The 20,017-nt window shown below is 34.5% G+C and overlaps 1 protein-coding gene across 3 annotated transcripts in view; it reads left to right on the top strand.

Annotated features, from left to right (window-relative positions):
* Positions 1 to 13,755, top strand: part of LOC129953701 (protein lap4) — a 448,072-nt gene extending 434,317 nt beyond the window's left edge. For 2 of the 3 annotated variants that reach the window (XM_056067064.1, XM_056067066.1), the window contains one exon: positions 2,814 to 3,530. In XM_056067064.1, coding sequence (XP_055923039.1) covers positions 2,814 to 2,822 — 9 coding nt within the window. In that variant the 3' untranslated portion in view covers positions 2,823 to 3,530. Of the gene's footprint in view, positions 1 to 2,813; positions 3,531 to 13,410 lie in introns of those variants that run through there. The other variant, XM_056067065.1, reaches the window with a different exon arrangement.
* The last annotated feature ends 6,262 nt before the right edge of the window (positions 13,756 to 20,017 follow it).

Below are 20,017 nucleotides of genomic sequence, written 5' to 3' on the forward strand. Positions count from 1 at the left end.
TGGTGTCATTGTCTGTGTTAATAGCGGTGTCTAGGTAGACAAAGTCCTTAACTACCTCAAAGTTATAGCTTTCCATGGTGACGTTTTGTCCAAGACGTCGTTGTTTAATGTCCTTTTTTGATGACAGCATATACTTGGTCTTGCACTCATTGACCACTAAATTCATCTTCTTCGCTTCCGTCGCAATGCTCAAAATTGATCCACTGTCAACACGCTTTGATCTTCCAATTATGTCAATATCATCTGCGTATCCGAGTAATTGGATGGACCTTTGGAAGATTGTGCCTCTAGTGTTGACGGTTGCGTTTTGCACAATTCTTTCCAGAACTATATTAAAGAAGTCGCATGACAGTCCATCGCCTTGTCTAAAACTCTTTTCGACATCAAATGCATCGGTAAGATCCTTTCCGACCTTGATAAAGCAGTGTGCATTCTCCATCGTCATTCTGCACAAACGGATAAGTTTGACGGGGATTACAAAACTAGACATTGCTCGGTAGAGCTCTTCCTTATAGATGCTGTTATACGCGGCTTTAAAATCGATGAAGAGATGGTGGGTATCGATTTAAAGGTCCTGAGTTTTTTCTGCCGTATTGGAATATTTAGTCGATAGTAGATTTTCCTAGTCTGAAGCCACACTGATAAAGATTTATCGGGTTGTTGACGAACGGCTTCAGACGTTTACATAATACGGCAGAGATGATCTTATATGCAATGTTAAGGAGACTGATGCCTCTGTAGTTGGCGCAATTTAAAGGGTCTGCTTTCTTATGTATCGGGCACACTATTCTGAGATTGCACTTATCGGGCATGCTTTCTTCCGACCATATTATGCAGGTGAGTTGGTGCTTTGAATAGTTTGCCAACAATGCCGTCAGCCCAAGCAGCTTTGTTTGACTCCAGTTTAGCTATCTTCACTTCGTCGAGGTCGGGTAGGCGAAATTGTTGATCTGCGTCGCCTTGGTTCAGTGGTTTTATCTCCCTTACAGCGGAATTTGGTTCATCATCGCCGTTATATAATTTGAAGAAGTGGTCTTCCTATATTCTACTCCGATGTTCCCCTGATCGTCCTTCCAGGCTTCGATTCGTGGCTGGTAGCCTTGGGAGTTTTTTTTACCTTTTTATGAAATTTATGAACCTCATTCCTGTTGTGACATCCCTCTATCTCCTCGATCGCGCGCTTCTCAAGGTCTCTTTTTTTCCATCTTAGAAGCCGGTGTGCCTCGTCCTCTTCTGTTCGTAGAACTCGCGAGCAGCTCTGGTACTTCTGTACATGTTGTATGTTTGTTGTTTCGCTGCGTGCACTTGCCGGCATTCGTCGTCAAACCAGGTATTTAGGCAGAATAGGACTCCTTAAGAGGTTATTAGAGGCTTGGCTATAACGAGGTAGTGATCGGAGTTAATGGTGGACCCTCGGAATATTCGGACATCCTGTATACTGGAGAAGTGTCGCGCGTCGATCGCAATGTGGTCAATGTGGTTGCAAGTTGATTGATCAGGAGATTTCCATGTCCCCTTGTGGATATTGAGATGTGTGAACTACGTACCAGCTACCAGAACAACTCACCCCGCAGTGCAATCGATCAGTCTGAATTCGTTCTCGGAGGTGGCGGCAGGCAGGCCATATAGCCAGGGCACTGCTCATATGTCTTGTCCAAGAGCTCAAAGAATATGTCTTTGGTGTTTTCATCTCTCTCCTCTGTTGGAGCATACGGACATATTAAGCTTAAGTCGCCGTAGTATACACGCAGTCTTTTAGTTTGCGTTTGCCCGGTCCATTCCATCGCACTTCTTTGATGTAATATAGAATATCTGCCTTGAAACAGTTGAGGATTTCCGCTAATTGCAGTCTGTTAAGCGACCTAACATTCCACGTACAAATCCGAAGTTCGTTGTCCTTATTTTGTTTGCGTGGGTTGTCAAAAGTAAATCCGTCCGTATATGAGGCTTGTTGGTGCTTCGCAACTAAAGTATTTTTCCGTGGTCAGGAAGTCACCCCGACGGCACAACCCCTAACCTGGAGGGCCAGATCCAATTTCGGCGTATTGTGCAGATATTCTTTCTTAAACCGCACATCGAGAATGTTGAAGTCATTAGGCAAATCTGTTTTTTTCTCCCATTTTTATTTTCAGAACTTTAATAAATTAATAAATTATTTAATTTTCCACAACAAATTCTTCTAGGGGATTCTTTTGTTCATTATCAAATTGTAAAACTTCTTTTTCACACAATTTTATGGAATAAGTTTTATTTTTTAATGCTCACTATTAAACAATGACGTAAAGAAAAAGAAGTTATCGCACAGTATATATGTTGTTTCTGCGACCTTGAATAGTTTATTTTAGTAATTTCTTGACATACACAAACTCCATACCAAATATCAATTATTATTTTTATTTCAACCAATTATCCTCTTATTAACTTTCGAAATTTATGTGAACCACTTTGTATATAAAAATGGTACTTTTTTATTTATTCCGCTAAATCAACATCAAACATTTTTGCTAATCATCATCTTAAATAGAATTTTAGTAAAACAAAAAATAAACAATCCATACTTCATTGGTTTATTTTTGTATTTGAAACTTTAAAAGTTTTTCATTTATTTACATATAGAAAAATAAAACATCATTTTCAAGTATCATTTTCCCTTTGCTCCCAATGAAAAGAAATAATATGCTAACGTCACCCTTTGTATTATAAAAATTATAATATTTTTTACATTTTTTTACGTACATAGTTAAATACAATAAAAAGAAATTTATATATTTTTAAGTTTTTAATTTATTCATTTTTATTTGCTTAAATTTTAGAAATCGTAAGCTGCAACCATCACACACATAATTCCTGTAGACCTTACAGAAATCAATAAATATTCATCTCGGAGGGGACTTTGTGAAAATCGACATTCCAATTTTGAAAGCTTTTTGAAAAATTAAAACAAAATTCAAACAGTTTCTGACATTTATTTTTTAAAAGTATACTGATATTAATAAAAACCATACAAATATTTGCGTCCTGTAGTCAGTATGTCTATTTTATGACCAAGTTATTTTATTTTGTTTAATATTTAAAATAAATCTTTACATTCCACTCAACATTATTTGTTATAAAAAGAATTATAATAATACTTGTATGTTGCTATTTTATTTTATATATTTTAATACCTAAATAGTTTTGTTTGTATTTTAATTGTCTTATAATTAATACACTTTTATTTTTTAATTTTGAATATTTTCTTACATTAATATTGTACACCAACAACAAAAATTAATTACGTGTATTTGTAGTGCATAAATAATTGTAATTTTACAAAACAAAAATAAATTTTATACAAAAATTATATAATGATTAAATATTGTATATCTTTTTATGCAACCAAATGTTATATGTATGTATGTTTAATCAGAATAAAATACGCATACAATTATAATATTAGTAAGCTATTAACATTAATTAAGATATTTGTACGTAGATGAATATACATATAAAAGAAAAATAATTAATAAAAGCATTTCAAATTAAAAGAAGTACGCTTGGTTTTTTTATTTTGTGGCTAATTAATAGTTAATTAAATGAATATAAAGGTAAGTATTTAATTTTGTAATTAAATGTAGTTGTATCGTGAGACTTAGTAGTAGATTATTTTTTTTGTAAAAACTATGTTTAAAAAAGTCTATGACCGCTCATTTTACAATTCAGAAATTTGATAATAATTATGTCTTACAAATGAAACATTATCTTGGGAGAAAAAAAAATATAATAAATAGTTAAGACGAAAATAGAAGAAATATACTTAAAAAACCTTTATCCAAAATATTACTCATTTGTTTAAGAGTATTTTGAACATGTTGGTAAAAAGTTAGTTTTGAATCGAGATGAACACCTAATTACTTAACAGAGTGCTCCCATTTAATTGTGGTACCACTTACATATAGCTGATTGCTGGGAAGATAGCAAGGTTTTCATTTTCGTGTAAAGAAGATGACTTGCGTTTTCCCCACATTCAGCTTTATTTTCCATTTTGTATAATATTTTTTAAGTACTTCGATCGCATGTTTAAGATTTGTCTCAATGTTGAGAGAAAATTCATGAAAATACTGCATTGTCATCAGCGAAAATAGCTGATTCGCATTGCGGTAGACCTAGAAAATCCGAAATGTAAATTTAATACAAGGCCGGACCAAGTACTGAGACTTGGAGGACGCCGAAATTGACAAATAACGACATAGAAACATTACAATTGACATGAACTTGATACCATCTATCGAAAAAGAAACTCTGAAGAATTTTACAAAAATACAAAGGAAAGTCAAACTGTATCATTTTATGTATAATACCATTGAGCCATACGGAATTAAAAGCCTTATCGATGTCTAACAATATCATGCCCGTTGATTGACCACGGGAACGATGGTCTAGAACAGGATTGCAAATTCGTTTAATCTGGTGAGTTGTGGTGTGAGATCTCCGGAAGCCAAATTGTATATCAACCAGTTCCAGCCCTATTATCAACTATTCTTCTTACTAATAGAAGAGTTAAAGATGGGGGTACTAATCAAAAACTTATATTATTTATACGAGGAAAAGCTATATCAGGAGCACCAAGTATTAAAGGAACTAATCAATTTCCAAATCCTCCAATTATAATAAAGGGTGATTTTTTTGAGGTTAGGATTGTCATGCATTAGTATTTGACAGATCACGCGGGATTTCAGACATGGTGTCAAAAAGAAAGATGCTCAGGATGCTTTGACATTTCATCATGAATAGACTTACTAACGAGCAACGCTTGCAAATCATTGAATTTTATTACCAAAATCAGTGTTCGGTTCGAAATGTGTTTCGCGCTTTACGTCCGATTTATGGTCTACATAATCGACCAAGTGAGCAAACAATTAATGCGATTGTGACCAAGTTTCGCACTCAGTTTACTTTATTGGACATTAAACCAACCACACGAATGCGTACAGTGCGTACAGAAGAGAATATTGCGTCTGTTTCTGAGAGTGTTGCTGAAGACCGTGAAATTTCGATTCGTCGCCGTTCGAAGCAATTGGGTTTGTGTTATTCGACCACATGGAAGATTTTACGCAAAGATCTTGGTGTAAAACCATATAAAATACAGCTCGTGCAAGAACTGAAGCCGAACGATCTGCCACAACGTCGAATTTTCAGTGAATGGGCCCTAAAAAAGTTGGCAGAAAATCCGCTTTTTTATCGACAAATTTTGTTCAGCGATGAGGCTCATTTCTGGTTGAACGGCTACGTAAATAAGCAAAATTGCCGCATTTGGAGTGAAGAGCAACCAGAAGCCGTTCAAGAACTGCCCATGCATCCCGAAAAATGCACTGTTTGGTGTGGTGTGTACGCTGGTGGAATCATTGGACCGTATTTTTTCAAAGATGCTGTTGGACGCAACGTTACGGTGAATGGCGATCGCTATCGTTCAATGCTAACAAACTTTTTGTTGCCAAAAATGGAAGAACTATTCCGGCCGAAATGCTCGAAAAAGTTACCCAAAATTGGACTTTCCGAATGGACCACCTAAGACGCAGCCGCGGTCAACATTTAAATGAAATTATCTTCAAAAAGTAAATTTCATGGACTAATCTAACGTTTCAAATAAAGAATCGATGCGATTTTGCAAATTGTATGCGTTTTTTTTTTAAAAAAGTTTTCAAGCTCTTAAAAAATCACCGTTTATAATACCATTGTGTCATACGGAATCAAAACCCTTTTCGATGTCTAACAATATCATGCCCGTTGATTGAATACGGGAACGATGGTCTAGAACATGATTGCAAATTCGTTTAATCTAGTGAGTTGTGCTGTGAGATCTCCGGAAGCCAAATTGTATATCGGGGAGAATGTCTTTATATGAAATAACTTTCAAAATATGTTGTTTCAGTATTTTTTTAAAAACCTTTTTTTTATGTTGCTCAGCAAACTGATTTGTCTGTAGCTTTCAGGATCATCTGGTGCTTTTCCAGCCTTAAGCACAGGGACAACCCTTGATTTTTTCCAATTATGAGGGAAGTATTGCAATTTAAAGCACGAATTAATTATAAAGGCGTTAAATATTTTATTCGAACGTAAGTCAGTTACTTGTGTAACTATTTTTTAATTTGTCCAGACCTCCTTGCTTTCGAGTTTGCATTGTTTACATTTCCTTTTTCTACAAATGCATTAAGAGGAGTTATTCCGTTTGTAGTATCGAATCTTTCAATTGTTTTACTAGCAATTTCTTTAGTTACTAAAGTCCTCCCAATGCTGAGAAACTAAGTGATTTTTTGAAAAACTTTGTACAAAATAGATTTGCTATGCGTGGAACAAATGTTGAGAAGAATCCTTCAAAAATGGTATTTTACGGTTTTTGTTCTTAACTAATTTTACAATGTTCCAGAATGGTTTTGCGTTTTTATCCATAAAGCTCAGTTTTGTGTTCCATTTTCTATTACGATTTATTTGTATCTGCTCAGTAATGCGTTTATTAAAATGGGAAAACATTTATCAAGAAAAGGGTTGACGGTAATTTTTTCGATGAATGTTTCTTACTTTAATAAGTTCTAAGATATGTATTGCAAGTTTTTTAAATACATCTTTTTTTTTCCTTTTTCGGAATAGTCACGCTTTCAAGGCTCATTTTAATTTTTGATTTTAATTATTTCCAATTAAGGTTTTCATGTCTAGAAAATATTAAATTTGTTTCCTGAGTCGTAGAACAAATTAAGGAAAACGATTAAGGTTCCTTCAGAAATATTTTATGCATTATTATAAAATATCCTCAAAAATTCGTTATTTAACTTACTTAGTTACTTAAGGTGGCGCTACAATCCTGTAATTTATGTTTATTCGCAGTGCCTGGTGTTATTTTCTGTTTTCATAGCGGAGTCTCGGTAGACAAAGTCCTTAACTAATTCCAAGTAACTAAGGCGCCGTCGGTTTTGTAGATCCTTTCTTTATGACAGTATGTAGTCGTTTTTCGGGCTTTGCTCCAATACCTATAAAAGCCTCATTGACATCGCCATAAGTTATTGCGATTATGTCAATGTCATCAGCATATGCTACTAATTGCGGCATTGGACGGACTTTTGAAAGAAATTGTTGTTATATTCGGGCTTGAACTCGATAAAGAGAAGGTTAGTGTCGAACAAAGAATGCAGAGGTTCCAATCATCGGGAATGCTTTCTTGAAACCATATCTGGCAGATAAGTTGGTGCACGCTTCTAACCAAATTATCTCCAGCTGCTTTGAAGAGCTTGGTATTCAAGCCATTTCAATCTTAACTTTGTCTAAGTCGGAAAGAGGGGGAAGTCGGAGCCATACAATTTTCGAACTTCTTAGAACAGCTTAACATCTTCGACCGCACGCTTCATATGCTTTCTGTTTTTGAAACCCAACACGTCAGAGGCGGCTTCTGTGATTGCATCTTGGCAATGCTGCCATTGTGTATTAGCTGCAGATAAGATTCGAAAGAGGATACTTGTAACTTGGTCGGAGAAGGATTTCGCGATATCTTGCGTTTTAAAAGTTTGACGTTCTACGTTCACTAAATTTTGCCTTAGGTCTGGAAACCCGATCATGGCTACAACGAGGTAATGGTATCAGTGGATTTGGAAGCATTTCTAATGTAATTGCTACAATGACATTTTGTCCGCAGCAAAATCGACAAGCCTGCATGCGTTATCGGAAGTATTGTCGTGCAGTCTGCTTTTTTCTGATTATTCCACCAAAGTAAAAAACTTAATGGATTTTAAAGAGAAACGTTACATCGCAGTAGTAAGACAAGAGGAGTAAGAATTATAATGTTTATTCGTAATAATATAAATCACCAAAGAGTACCTTCGTCCTCATTTTTTTTAAAGCATTAAAATCCAGTTCACAGAGGAAAATAAAACAACAAATATGGCTGCAATAAATAGACCTCCTGGTTTAAGCAAAGTTTCATTTATTAAAGAACTTGGTAATGATTTAAAAGAAAAAAAAAGGAGAATGTATTGTTATGGGTAATATAAATATTGATGTTAAAAAATCTAAATTAAATATAAGCTGTGTAAAAGACTATTTGGAGACAGGATCTTTAGACTTTTGGGGGCCAAAAAAAGTAGGTATAATATATTTTTTTTAATTCTTTAGGATAAAAAAATCATTTTAAAATTGATTTGTGTTTTCTTTTTAAAATATCTTTACTTTTTAAAAAGGACTAAAACAAATTTTAAACAGGTATTTTTGTATACTTTTATATATTTTTTTTAATTTACCTTCCATTTTATGTAAGGTTATTTCTTTTATATGTTTGTATGGATATGTTTTTTTTAGATATATGTATATGTTAGTTTAAGTTTACAATAAAATATTATTGAAGGCATACTTTTCTGACTTTGTCAGTTGCCAAATCATGAATTAAGTCATCAAATTCAATTTTCTGTAGTAATTCCTTTTCAATTGATAAAATTGACAAGCTGTTTAGTCTATCTTCCATTGTGCTTCGAAGTTCATTTTTTATCTATGGTTTTTTGAGAGTTGTTCGCAAGAACTTTTCAACTCCACTGAAGTCAAATATTGCAATCGACAAAAAACGCCACAAACGATGAATTAATTACTATTTTTCGTTGTATTAAGTCTTTATAATTAGCATCCGGATTCTGAATTTTGGCACACGCTTCAAATTTATCAAAATTCTTCCTTATATCATTTATGAAAGAACATAGTGAACAAAGCAAATTGGCAACAACGTCAATCGTTATAGTTTCTTTTTGAAGACTCATGCTGGTTTTTTGAATTCTTTCTAATATTGTGCTTTAAATTTCTGTTGAAATGAGGAACTCCAGTTATGACATTTTCTTGGACAGGCTTAGAGCTTCGCTTTTTAGGCCAGGAGCTTGCTCTGGATCTCTAGAGATAGATGTCAAGTCTTCAGTTATTTGCTTATAACCAGGGTGGAGCGCGTTAACTGCATCAGTTCGTGCAGACCATCTTGTTTCAGAAAGGCTTTTAAAAACTCTATATGAACCTAAACATTCATTCAACTTATTACAGCGATGGGTAGAAGCAGAAAAAAAGTTGTATATTTTTTGAACCACTTGAAAGAAACTTGTTGCCTCCTGCACACAACCAGCCGCATGAAGGCCTACTAAGTTAAGAGAATGTGCTGCACAAGGTACAAAGGTAGCAAATTCGCACTTCTCATTTAATGTTGCTTGCAAACCAGAATATTTTCCCGACATATAAGACGCATTATCATAGCTTTGTCCTCTACAATCCTCTATTGAAATATTATGGTATTCTAGAAATTTCAAGATTGAATCAACCAAATATGCAGATTTATGCTCTTGAAAAGGTTTACATTTTTAAAACCTTTGGATGGGAATACAATTTTTCACATACCGAATTACAAAAGTCAATTAGTCGATATGAGAAAGTTCGGGTGTACCGTCAACACTTAGGGAAAAATATTTTGCTGATCTAATTTCACCTAAATACAAATATTTGCTGATAAATAGGGAATGTATCCTTTTCCTGAGTTCCCACATTTGTATAAATGATCTGCGATGAATGATTTATCATGGGACAACTTTGTGTTTGTTTATGGAGTGAGTTGAAAAGTCAAAATGTGTGCCGAAGATTCATGTTGCCAGAAGTTTAAGATGTTGAGGAGGAGAATTTTAACGGAACGGAGAGTAAAATAAAGCTTGTTTTTCTGTTACTATCTACTAACCTAATTTCGTTTTCTGTATAGTATAATTCTTGTATAGATTCATTTATTTTGAGTTGGTGGATTTGGGGGCCAATTAATTGCGGGTCCTGGCCACTGTTTGGAGATGCTATCATCGTCGAGACTTTTGAACGTAATTACAAAGTGCATGAGAATTGATTCACAAAATGGAACTATGTTTTTGATTGATCACATCTTAGTTAGTAAAGTAGATAATCCAATTAACACTGTAGTAATTGAAAAGAAAACTACAGACCACTACAAGGGTTCGAACCTCAATAACAAAATTTCAGAGCAGATTTGCAGCAAAAGTGAAGTAAATCAAAAATTTGCGAAGTAGATTTTAAAATGAAAGAAGAACTCAAGTTTTCAAAAACTGTATTTTTAATAAAAATTTATTTAACGGAAATAAATAGGTATTTTTAACAAAAAAATCACATAAATTCATTCAGACTTCAATACCTTAAACTTAATATCTTATAGACTAAATTAAATAAGAAATAAGAGTTGAAAACAAAAAAACTAAAGTTTTCAAAAACTATATTTTTAACAAAAATATTAGTTTTTTTAAACAAAAAATTAATCACAAACGATTTTAGACTTCAGAAACTAAAAACTATTCATAATGCATACTATAAATATTTCTGGTTTTTATTGATTTTATTTAAGAATGTATTTGTCTTGGACAAATTTAAAGTTTCTTATAAATTTAATCAGTTCAAGCGGTGGTTCAAAAATTTGTTTTTGGTCTGCTATTAATGATCGTGAAAACATTAAATTTTCAATTGTATTGACATGCAAACGATTTTTTATTTTAGTTTTCAATAAATTCATTTCGGAACACTTTCTCTCAGCTGCGGCTATAAGTTTTGGAACATAAGTTCTTCCATTTTATTAGTGGTTATTTTTAATGAGTACCAAAAGCTAACTAAATCTTGCTCAACTACGTTGCTTATATTGTGTATAATGAATGATCTCCATTCATCACTTAATACCTCAATAGAGGTATTTTATTATAAGGAAATGGCTGGATCAATTTCAAAATTGATGGTAAGTCCCGCATTTGAATATTGTGTTTTATTTCGAAAACACTTTCTTTTGAAACATTTTTGGTTTAACAATTTTTTAATGTGGAATAAAGGAGCCGATCTGAAAAAAGCGGAGTGGCGAAGTAGATTTGTTTTCTCCCTCAAAACTGGTGTAGATTTGCTTCGATCAAAGTGAAGTTTGAACCCTGACCACTACCACCACTGTATTATATTAAAACTGAAAGACACGATGAAAAACAAATTATTAGTAATACTCACATAAACAATTATAAATTAAACCAACTTTTTTCTATTTTAAAAGAGGAAAATGGAACAATGTAGGTATAATACTGTCGCTTCTGAACTTAAAGATATATACAATACATTAATGTGATTTGAAAACATCCATACCCACAAATACTCATCAAGTAAACACAATTTTTACATATGCTACAGATGATTGTGAGGTTAACACGATTATAAAGTCACTTGGGGTGAATCTGAATAAGTCCCCTAGAATAGATGGGATAAGCTCGGTCGACATTAAGAATAATGCTGATTTATTTGTTCCAATATTGTACAAACAAAATAAATCTAAGCCTAACCGATGCAAAAATACCTAATCATCTTAAACCTTCTGTTGTAAGATGAATTTACAAAAGTGGATTGAAGAACCAACTATCAAATTATAGACCGATTTCAATACTCCCTGTCCTCATAAATTGTCATGAAGGAATAGTTTTAAACAGATTGCAAAGATTCATCGAAAAGCATTCACTTAAACAAAAGTCAGTACGGGTTTCAAAAGAACAAAAATACAGGACAACTGCTTTGTGAATTTGCTGACTGTATAAAGCTTAGGCTTTGCAGAAACGTACAAATTGTAAATTTTACTGAGTAAATAATAAAATAAAAGTATAAAAAAGAGCTTTTCCCAAGAACTCAAAGAATATATCCTTGGAAATGTCACCCTCTCTTCTATGAGGGCGTGTGAGAATATTGGTCTTAAAAAAATTATATGAATTAGGTGGTCCGTTGAGAACTAGGGCCTAGTAACTTTAAACTCTCAACCATTCCTGTGTGCGAATACTGTTGACAGGGATGGACGGGACCTACAATTTTAAGCCGAATCCGAGAGTCTAATTTGAGCAAACACTTTTCGTGACAGAATTACTCTTTTAGGATTTGTCGATTCCTCACAAGAGGCAGTACCCGTGAAAAAAGCTTTTGATTGCACAGGCAGGGATTGATGCAAGACCTCTTGCATGACAGTCTAACGCACTAACCATCATGCTACGGGTGCTACATATTAGTCTTATTTGTCCGAACTTAGTCTTGATGCGGATGTTTATGAGGCGCTTGGGACGCTTGTCTTCTCTTGAAGGCACATGTCTACCATTAAATAGAAATAATACGCAAAATTGGTAAAAATTGATGTTCGGTTCTCAATTTAATTTCGTTCATCCAATTTGTAAAAATTGAAGAAATGCTACTTAAATTGGTAAAAATTTGTTTTCGACCAAAAATTTATTTAACAAAACTAGATTTTCAAACTAAACTATTTCTTTACATAAAAAATATTGTTGGTAATTTTAAAACAATAATTCAACTAACAACTTTTGTAACCCTACAACGTGATTGGATCATAGTCCTTTTTTTTTTGATACTGCTTCGATTGATTTTTTCTTAAGAATTTAAAGAAATCTTCTTCAACATTGAACCATAGGGACTTTTGTGTTTTTTTCTTTTGCTGCAAGAATCCATCTATCTCCAATTAAAGAGGTTATTGTTAAGCCCTTTACCCTTTGTTTAACTCTTTCTCTATGGTGCAACTCTTGCTAATTGTTTTAACATTTGTTTGGAGTTAGGCTTTCAATCAAACAACAATTGACATTTATTTATTGCTATCTCATGTATATTTATTTAGAAAAATAGTATTTTTCTATTTTAAATAATATTTTTTTTAAATTCCCCTACCGAATAAACGAGGGGAGATAGAAAGTAGTTAAAGTAGTTTAGAGAATAGCTAACAAAGTATGCTCGCGTCTAAAGGGTTATTTAAATATTCGAGGTAGTGAAATTCTCAGAATCAGTTATTCAAGTACTTGGATACAGATATTTCCGATACACAAATTGTTCTCTTTCTTAACATCTCTAGTATCCTCCCATTTAAATCGATCTACAGAAATGAAACTTTGGCCTAAATCCTATATTAAGTGCTACTAGTATAATTTTACATTTAACTTAAAGAAATCAAATTAATTTAAGTAAGTCCCAAAACACATTAAGAAGAGATCCTGTAAAATTCCTTGAATTTATGTAAAAGTACCTATAGTACCCTACATAAATACCTGCTTTATGCACTGACAATAGGGAGCGGAAACAAGATGGAATTCGTTTTGATGACGAGAAGTACCGTCATAATAATTTTAGCCTTGTTAATAAAACTGGGTATTTCCATAATATTTGCAAGCTCAAGCGAAGCAATTCAAATTTATATTTCGGCTGAAAAATTGTGACATTCAAATTTTAATTTAATTGACTATGCATATGCAAATGATTTCATTTTTATTTTGTTAATTTTATTTCTTTCTTTTATTTTTTTCTTTATGCAAATTAACATGAATGGCGATGTACGCACAACATTGAAAACATCCAATTCAGCTTCAACACGATACTACAACGACTCTGGAGTGGATTCGGGATGTAAATTGGAGGAGATTTTAATAAAGCAACAAAATAAAGGAATGTCCTTGAAACACAAAAACAAAATACAAATAAAAAAGGACACCAAAAGCAATGAAATTTTACAACCTATATTTCTACTTATTATTGAGAGGCTTTTGTATTCATAAGAATTTAAGTTGCGGGACTTGAAACGAACTAACGATATAAAAAAGGAGTACGTACCTAAAATTATTTTTATAAAATTGTTTATGTATAATAATGCAAGAAAGGTAACTTAGATTTGAAATATTTTTGTACGGTAACGATGATTTGATGTGAAAAATTGTAAGCTAAAACTGATTTTCGACATTTCAAATAAAAGATTTATTGTTTTACTTAATTTTGTCAATAAAATAAAGTTTAACATACAAAATTATGTTCCATCAAATTTGTTTATTTTCTTTAAGATAAATAGATCGGCATTAAGTTTGGGATAATAAAAGTAAGTATCTTCAATTAAATGTTGTACACTTTGTTTTTAAAAGTTCATTAAACTTATACAAAACGCTTTGAAGATAATCATTTTTGTAATCATACCACAAAGCACTTTGTCGAAGCAAGGTGAAAGTGACAAAGTGGTTTTTTTGGTTATTTGTCAAAAAAAGTAAGGGTAGAAGTTTTTAACAATCCATAATAAAGTCTCACAAAAGAAGGTCATAAAAATGGCAGCACTCTCCGCCGCCGCCCGTGACGAAAGATGCAAGAAGCTTGGAATAACAGTTTGGGAAACAAATTTAAGTTATTTTAAAGATAAGACTATTCAATAACGAGAAGGCTATAGTATGCTCTAAGTTAAGAAGTCCCCGGGACTTAGCTCCCACTCAGTGAGAACGAAATGCACTTTAGCAAAGTGGCCTATGTTCTCAAGTTAGATGGGAATCTATTTCTGAAAAAAGGATGCAGTTTTAGTTCCCTCTGAAAGTGCAATTAATTCCAAGTTGTAAAAAGACAAAATTGAATTTAATATATTAAATGGTAAATTTTATTAAACTAATTGAAACAAATGCTATTTTGAAAAACTTTACATCAAATTAAATTATAAAAATAATTTCAATTTTGAACTAAAGGTATAATGTGCCTAGATATGTATGTACGTATTTAAAAAGAAAATCCTATTTTTTAAATAATTCATGTCAGAAAACTAAAAAAAATAACAAATTAAAAAAAGAAACAACTTTGAAAAACGAAACAATTTAATGATCTACAAAAACACTTTCGAAAATCCCTGAACAATTGTTCTACAATAAGGGCATAGTACGACCGATGGAACGATTTTTTAAAAGCTTTAGGAAAGTTAAAAAAAACACATACAATCGATAATACGGTCCATATAATTTAATGTTCGAATATTATTTCATGCAAATAAGTCCAATTTTTGATATACTCTTTCCAACATTTCAGCGGTATTTCACGAATAAATGCTTCAATGTTGTCTTTCAATGCGTCAATTGAAGCAGGCTTGTCTGTATAGACATGAGCTTTAACATAGCTCCACAAAAAATTGTCTGAAGGTTATAAATTGCACGATTTAGGCGGAAAATTGACCGCTCCCGAACGTGAGCGGAATGGAAAAAAATTGGATCCTCGGCCGACTTCCCGAGACCCCATTCACCAAGAATTTTAAGATGGAGTAGGTCGTTCGGTGGCTTGCACCACCTGTATTTAGAAGGGCATCACATCTTCCGCAAAATTTGCCACGTTGTTGAGTAACAGAGGCCCAATTGCTGCGAACGGCGACGAATTGGTTTAATGACCAACAATGTAAATTTGGTGCGAAATATAGTCTTAATAGCCCGAATAGTCGACCATTAATGGAAGAAGCGTGATATGAACTTTCTTAACAGAGCACACATTTTGATAATAAAATTCAGTGATTTGCAAGCGTTGTTCGTTCGTAAGACGATTCATGGTCAAATTATAGACCAAATTAAAAAATGTTGACAGTGAAACAAAACACGAAACTTGCGTCAGCTTTTTAAACCAGTATTGCCAAAAAGATAGTAGATAAGAAATCATTCTTTATTTGATAAGGGTCTTGCGATCTGTGGCTCTGAATCCTATTTTGCTGACATTTCGTGTTGTAAGTCATCTTTTTTATTGAAAATCACGCGATTTTTTTTGTCATTATTTTCAGAATCTTGAAAGCACCACTTGCGAGATTCAGAATTTTTTAAACTTTCTTTTGATTCATTTCAGAATATCGAGAAGATACTGTCGAAAAAATCCCGATTCAGACTTTTAAAAATATTAACTAACTGTTTAGACTAGAGTTAGTTATAACAGCTTGTTAGCTGTTGTTGAAAATTAGTTTCCTGATCTTATTTTTAAACGTGTAAAAACTTCTCATTAAAAAGTGGAGTAAGTTCCAACAAAGTTTGGAAACAACTAAAACGACTTTCCTAAAGTGGATTTCGTTCTCACTGAGTTTGAATCAAGTCCCTCAGTGTACTAGGTTCCCGGGGATTTAGTACCTTGCACCCTTTTTTTTGCATTGTGGCGATTCGTCATCATGTGATTTTCTTTTTAAAGCACGTTTGTCAACACGAAAATCCTTTGTGACAGACGTCCTAGAGCAACACATCTCTTATACACCAGAAGGGATACTTTTACACTTATTTTGGAGTGAACGATAAATGAGTTTACGAAACAAATTGATAGCATTCCCCTAAAAAGACGATGCCAACACTTTTTGGACCTTCGGTCTAATCCATATGCGGCTCGAAGTTGATAAACGTGGTCTCGTTCTCCCATGAATATATAAAAGTCTTTTACGTCTTTTGGACAGCTTAATTTGTGTTGTACTTCTGATTTATCACTTCTGCAGACCGTTGAAACGTGGTTGCCATGGTAGTATGAAGCTAATAGGAGTAACAGCACCGTTTTGGTGTCATTTCACTTATAAAGGATGTCGCAAAATTAACGCAAGATTTGAATTTGCCGCCATTTGTGCAGTGAAGTGTTGGCAACCCTGAAAAAAAAGCAATTTGACAGCTAACAGTATAGGGTTATTAAAAATGGAGTGTTACACGATAGAATAACGTGTCTTCATTATTAAAGAGTATTTCAAAAAATAGTGAAAGCTTGGCGGCTGCAGTTCGAAAATTTCATACAAAATATGGTCGGAATAGTGTTTTAACTTCGTCAACTGTGAAGAGATTAATTGAAAAATTCATGGAGACTGGATCCGTTGTAGACGCCAAACACACTGGTCGTCCAAAAACAAGCCGTTCAAATGTGAATGTCGAAGCAGTGCGTGAGAGTGTTGCGGACAATCCAGGAACCTCAATTCGACGTGCGTCGTGGACAAGAATTGCAAATTTCAAGAACCTCTCTACAGCGTATACTCACCAAAGATCTGTGTCTTCATGCTTACAAAATTCAATTAACACAACAATTGAAGCCTAATGACCATGGACAGAGAAGAGAGTTCGTTGAATGGATTATTAGACATCAACAAATAGACCCTGATTTTTCGAGCAAAATCATCCTAAGCGATGAAGCACATTTTCATCTTGATAGCTTTGTCAATCGCCAAAATTGCAGCATTTGGGGTTCGGAGAACCCACATGTGATTGTCAAAAAACAAATGCATCCACAACGCGTGACTGTATGGTGTATATTTTGGGCTGGAGGCATAATTGGGCCATATTTTTTTGAAAATGATGCTGGTCAAGTAGTGACTGTTACTGGTGCTCGATATCGCGACATGATTACACAGTTCTTTCTGCCAAAATCGGATGATATTGATGAGTCCAATATGCGGTTTCAACAAGACGGCGCCACATGTCATACAGCCCGTGAAACAATTCAATTACTGCATGAGACATTTCCAGGTCGTGTACTCTCTCGTTTTGGTGATCAAAATTGGCCTCCTAGATTGTGTGATTTAACACCATTAGACTTCTTTTTATGGGGTTATTTGAAATCATAAGTCTATTTAAACAAGCCCACAACAACCCGTGCATTAAAGGAGGAGATTCAACGCTGCATCAACGAAATTCAGCCACATTTATGCAGAATGGTCATGGAAAATTTCAACAAAAGAGTGCGCATGTGCATGCAAAGCCGTGGAGGCCGTTTGTCCGATGTGTTATTCCATACATAACCCAATCCTATGTACTTTACGAGTCAATAAAAATATAACTATCAAAAGACTAAAAACGGCGTTTTCTATTTAATTCAAATCTTGCGTTAATTTTGGGACACCCTTTACAAAATTATCCTATCTTTCGAACAACGATAGTCGATAGTCTTTTTCTAATTTTTTTCAATTCTTTCAAATTTTGTGGGTTGACTTCTCTATTTGGCAGATTCGTACCACAAACTTAAGTTTTTTTAGTTTTTGATTTACTTTACTTAAGAAGGCGCTTCAGTCCGGGGTGGAGACATGTGTATGCATCCAATTCGGAGTTTTCACTCCAAGTTGTCTATGATCCTCTCCCACCTGCGTACGCCTCCTCGGTATTTGATTCGATGACCTTCCGGGCTGATGTCCATTCGCTCTTCATGACCCAGCCATTTAAGTGGTAGGACTTTTATTCTATTAATTAGGTCAGTGTTGCTGTACAGTTCGTCGTTGTATCTCCTCCACTCTCCATCTATGCAGACGTGATCAATAATTACCTAAAGAGTTTTTGCCTCGAAGCATCCTTAGACGTTCTCATCTTTTTTTGACAGGTTTCAGGCCTCAGCCCGATAAATTAGAACCGAGATGATGAGATTCCTATAGATGCTTATTTAAGATACTCGAGAGAGGACTTTACTCTCAATTTTTCAAAGTAGGAGCAATTTGCAAAAGTTAATATTCGTTTGATTCTAGCGCTAGTTTCATTTACTGAATTTATAGCAGTTCCTTTGTAGACAAAGTCCTTAACTACCTCAAAGTTATAGCTGTACAATGTATATGATGATGTTTTGTCCAAGACATCGTTGTTCAATGTCCTTTTTTGATGACAACATATTCTTGATCTTGCACTCCTTGACCACTAACCCATCTTCTTTACCTCCGTTGCAATTCTCAAAAACCCACCACTGGATATCACGCTTTCAACTTCAAAATATGTCAATATCTTCAGCTTTTCCAAATAATTAAGTAATTACATGTATGGACCTTTGGAAGATTGTGACTCTAGTGTTGACGGTTGAGCTTTGCACAATTCTTTCCAGAACGATATTGAAGAATTCGCATGACATTGCTTTGTGTTGTCTAAAATACATTTTGACATCAAATGCATCGTTAAGATCTTTTCTGACGTTGATAGAGTAGCGTGATTTCTCGATCATCATTTGACCGGGATTCCAAAACTAGACATTTCTCTGTAAGGCTGTTCTCTATAGATGGTCTTAATACGCAGCTTTAAAATGGATCAAGCTATAGTGGGTATCGATTTGAAGTTCCTATTTTTATTTCAAACTGCAGTAATGTGAATATTTGGTCAATGGTCTGAATCCACTCTGATAAGGACCATTCAGGCTGTAGGCGAACGGATTCAGCCGTTCGTTTTGTAGTTGGCGCAATTCAGAGATCCTCATTTCTTGTGTATTGGGAAAACTATGCTGCGATTCCACTCATCGGTGCTCCCCCTACCAAGTCATCGCCTGCTACTTTGAATAATTCGGCAGCGTTGCCGTCAGCTCCAGCAGCTTTGTTAGACTTCAGTTTTTATGTAGCTATCTTCACTTCGTCGAATTCTCATATGCGGAATTTTTGTTCTGCGTCGCCTTCCTCAATCACAGCGCAATTCTATAACCATCGCCTTTATATAAATTTGAGAAATGGTCTTTTCATCTTTCTTAGCACAAACGGCGGTTCTAATACGATGTTCCCATGATCGTCTTTATAGGCTTCGGTTCGTGGCCTCTCCTCTTGGAAGTTTTGTTTACCTTCTGGTAAAATGTACGTGCTTTATCCAGTTGTGACGTCCCTCTATCGCCTGGGTCATGCGTTTCTCATGCTGCCCTTTTTCCTTCTAAGAAGCCGGTGTTTTGCAATCCTCTTCTGCTAGTAGAGCTCGCGAGTAGCTCTGGCTTCTGTGCAGCGCCGTTAAATATGCCTGTTGCAAAATAGGGGTTTCGCTGTAGTGGCGGTGTGAAACCTATCACCTCATTGGCGGCATCTCTGATGGCTCGAAAACAATATTGCCACTGGTTTTAAATGCTTGATGCAGGCAGCATAAGACTTTTTGAAAGGTTTTTAGAGACTCGATCGGAAAAGGACATTGCAATATCGTGCGATTGTAGCCGTCACGTCGAATGTTCTCACAGTACTTCTTTGTTTTGGCTTAGATCGGGATATCCGTAGCCGTACCTTAGCTACAATGAGGTAGTGGTCCGACTCAATATTCGCCCTCGGAATCCTGTAGTACCCGTAGCGTGAGAGTTAGTGCGTTGGACTGTCATGCAAGGGGTCCTATGTTCTGATTCGGCATATAAACTGTAGGTCCCTACCATCTCTGACAACATTACTCGCACACAGGAATGGTTGTGAGTTGTAAGTCACTAGGCCCTGGTTCTTCATGGACTGTTGCGCCACTCTATTTATTTA

Source organism: Eupeodes corollae, chromosome 1, assembly GCF_945859685.1.
Source record: "Eupeodes corollae chromosome 1, idEupCoro1.1, whole genome shotgun sequence".
In the NCBI taxonomy this organism is placed as follows: Eukaryota; Metazoa; Arthropoda; class Insecta; order Diptera; family Syrphidae; genus Eupeodes; species Eupeodes corollae.